This window comes from Myotis davidii, unplaced genomic scaffold, assembly GCF_000327345.1.
Source record: "Myotis davidii unplaced genomic scaffold, ASM32734v1 scaffold135, whole genome shotgun sequence".
Classification (NCBI taxonomy): domain Eukaryota; kingdom Metazoa; phylum Chordata; class Mammalia; order Chiroptera; family Vespertilionidae; genus Myotis; species Myotis davidii.
In genome coordinates, this window is record NW_006289813.1 from 7,829,981 (window position 1) to 7,833,174 (window position 3,194).

Consider the following 3,194-nt stretch of genomic DNA (forward strand, 5'->3'; position numbering starts at 1 on the left):
TGCAAACTTAGGGCCTAGTGGTCAGTGGGGATCTAGAAATACAAAGTCATTACATTTGCTCTGCAAAATAGATGTCCCTCCAGGCTACCCTGACCTGTCCAGGCCAGACAGACTCGTGTTTGACCTTAAGCAAGATGTTGACTACCTCCAATCGTTGAAAATGCCTTCTTTCTCACAGCATGTGGTGACCTGGCATACCCACTTTTATGGTTAAACAACCACGTCTAGTTACTTGGAGCCCATTTATAGAAAATTACAATGAGCAAATCAAGCCCACAATACCAAGAAATTACCTTAAAAATTGCTTTTTAAAAAGCCTCTAAGTGCCCCGGTCAGAAGTGTGTGCCTGTGTATGTATTGCCCAAATGAAGATAGACGTCCATTTTAACTTGTTAATCTTTGAGATGTGTTTTGTAAAATGATGCTTTTTATTAACTGTTTAGTTAAAATGGCAGGAATTCCGCGCCCCTCACCGCCCCGGCTCCCCGCCTCCCCCATGCCGGACAGTGACACTGGCCTGGTGCACAGCACCGCTGTGCTGCTTGCTCTTTCCCAGCGAGCCTTGCAGCCTGGAGGTGGTGCATCCCAGTTTATAGGCTGGTTTGTCCTGTTTCCTCCTCATGCAGAGCAGCTTTCAACTGAACTGAGATGGTTACAAAATACTCTTCTGAAGCACACCTTTAAGTTTCTAAACCTAGGGCAGTTACAGTGTGCCTGTTAAAGGGAAAGGGCTCATTCTTAGAGTGGCAGGAGCGGCGCAGGGGTGTTCCCTGTGGCTGGACTCCATGGGAAGGTGGCAGTGGGTAACGCGGGTTTGTGGATGGCCTTCCAGCTCCACTGTGCTCATGTAGAAAGTTCCAGGGCAGCAGAATGAAGGGGTGGAGCCGTCCACTCACAAGAGCTGCCCCTGGTCACCCAGAATGGACATCCTGGGTGGGGAAGGCAGCAGATTTGGAAAGCCATCCTGCCTTTGCCGCTGGGGACAGATCTCCTCTCCCACCATCCTTAGGCCACAGACTACCACCCCGGGGTCTAGTAGCGAGGAGTCCACGCTATACCCAGAGAGGGAGCAAGTCCTTCTCAAATGCCAGGGCCCAGGGGTTGGGGGTGATGATTAAACCAAACTCATCTTTCCTGAAGACCCAGACCTGCTAGGTGTCCAGGGGGAGCTCCTGTCACCTGATCAGCATCATTTCTCCAAAAATTTCTCGCTACTACAGAGTCCATTTCCATTTAATTTGGTCCAGCTATCCAGACTACTCTCCCTTTAATTGTGTGTCTGAGCATTTAAGGAGAACACTTGTTTTCTGTGAGTGTTGGCAGGAGGTGATTCTCCGAGGCCTGTGCTGTGCACCAGGGGCACCTCCAGGGGCACATCCAGGCTGCCCGGCAGCAGGTGCCCCCGGCTGGCCAGATGTGCTGCCTTCTTAGAAACAATAAGTGTTTATAAATCCTGGTATGTGTGGTGGGGACGGGGAAGGCTCATAAACGGGATCAGTCAGGAACATTTCTGACCACAGCTGTATTGACATCATTATTTGCTTTTAACGTTTTTCCAAACAAAAAAAAGTAAAGCAGGCAAAACAAACAAACAAACAAAAAAGAAACGACAAAGCTTGCCATTCGCCATTAGTGTCATTGGGAGTAAGTAATTTTTTTATTTTTTTAAAATATATTTTATTGATTTTTTACAGAGAGGAAGGGAGAGAGTTAGAAACATCGATGAGAGCGAAACATCGACCAGCTGCCTCCTACACACCCCATTCTGGGGATGTGCCTGCAACCAAGGTACATGCCCTTGACCAGAATGGAACCTGGGACCTTTCAGTTCGCAGGCCGATGCTCTATCCACTGAGCCAAACCGGTTAGGGTGGGATTAAGTAATTTAAGGAAGTTGACAATAGGATGCTATCAAGTAGAGAGAAAGCATGTGCCTTGCTATTAGGGGGTGGGGCCAGGCCACCACAGACCCCTTCTGGTTTCCCTGATGAAGTGCCTTTGGTGCAGTTGATGGGTGGCACGTAAGTGCTAGTTCGCCACACCGAAGGAGCGCCAGGAGCCCCGCTTTGTCTCCTCGCTGTCCTGGGCCCCAGGCCCTGCGTGGTGTCCTCTGCTCCATCTGCTTCTCCTCAGCCCTGGGTGGGACGTCACTGCAGTGTAAAGCTGTTTTGTTTTTCAGAAATCTCTTCTGATAGCTTAGCAGTCGGGTGCATCAGAAACTCGTTCTCACTGATCTCCAGCTCAGACTTCCTTGCACAGGGCTCGCTGCTGAGGGTCAAGTCTTCTTATTGCTGGAGCCACCCCACCACCCCCAAGCAGGCGCTCACCAGGCTGCCTGGGAATGAGAACCCGCAGGACTCAGTCAGGGAGCCCACGAGTCTCCCCTTTTCCGTTTCCTAAAGGATTTTCATTTGGAAAGGCCATGACCAATAACATGGGAACACACACCTCTCCCCCGTACCTCTTACCTTTTCTCACTCTACGTCAGGGGAGCAGCTCCCGGGAACCAAGCATTAATGCCAGGGGTCTTGATCCAGCATCTAGAAGGGATTCAGGAATCTGGAGAAGGCGCTGTGTGTAAATTAATAAAGAATCCAGAGACGAAACATAATTTTGGAAGGCATTTTGGGGAGCCAGAGAAGACTTAGCTAAAGAACCCAAGTTCTACTGTCTCTCTAGACCCCTTGCTTTTTATTAACACAAATTGTCCTAAAGCAAGGTAGATACACGTCTCAAAGGCCAGGGTTTAGGATACAGAATCCATTGTCAGATTTGGGAGAAACTGCCTACAGCTGTTCAGGTGTTGGCCAGTAGGAGGCAATAACATGTAGATTGAAATGCCCTCAGCTATCTGGCAGCAAGCAATCATTATGCATCCTTTTCAGGTTTAGGGACATGCCCTCAGCCATTTCCAGATGATTCAGCCCTGCTGACATGCTGGAATTGGCTTCCGGCAAAGCATGACTCGGGTGTGGGGCAGGCTTGACCTTACTCACAGCCGAAGACAGAAATCTTATCCAGAAAGATGCTGAGCCGTGCGTCTCCCGTCCGTGCACCCATGTGCATCCCTCAGCACCCCGCCCGCTCTGTGTCTTCCAGCAGCCGCCTGCAGCACATAATGGCCGAGATGATCTCCACGGAGAGGGAGTATGTTAGGTCCTTAGGATATGTCGTCGACAACTATTTTCCAGAGA

General features: G+C 49.8%; 1 protein-coding gene across 1 annotated transcript in view; it reads left to right on the forward strand.

The window, feature by feature from the left end:
* PLEKHG4B (pleckstrin homology and RhoGEF domain containing G4B) overlaps window positions 1-3,194 on the forward strand; it is a 44,377-nt gene that overhangs the window by 29,997 nt on the left and 11,186 nt on the right. The window contains 1 exon segment of the mRNA XM_015563083.1: window positions 3,093-3,194. This exon segment is cut by the window's right edge and continues 51 nt beyond it. Coding sequence (XP_015418569.1) covers window positions 3,093-3,194 — 102 coding nt within the window.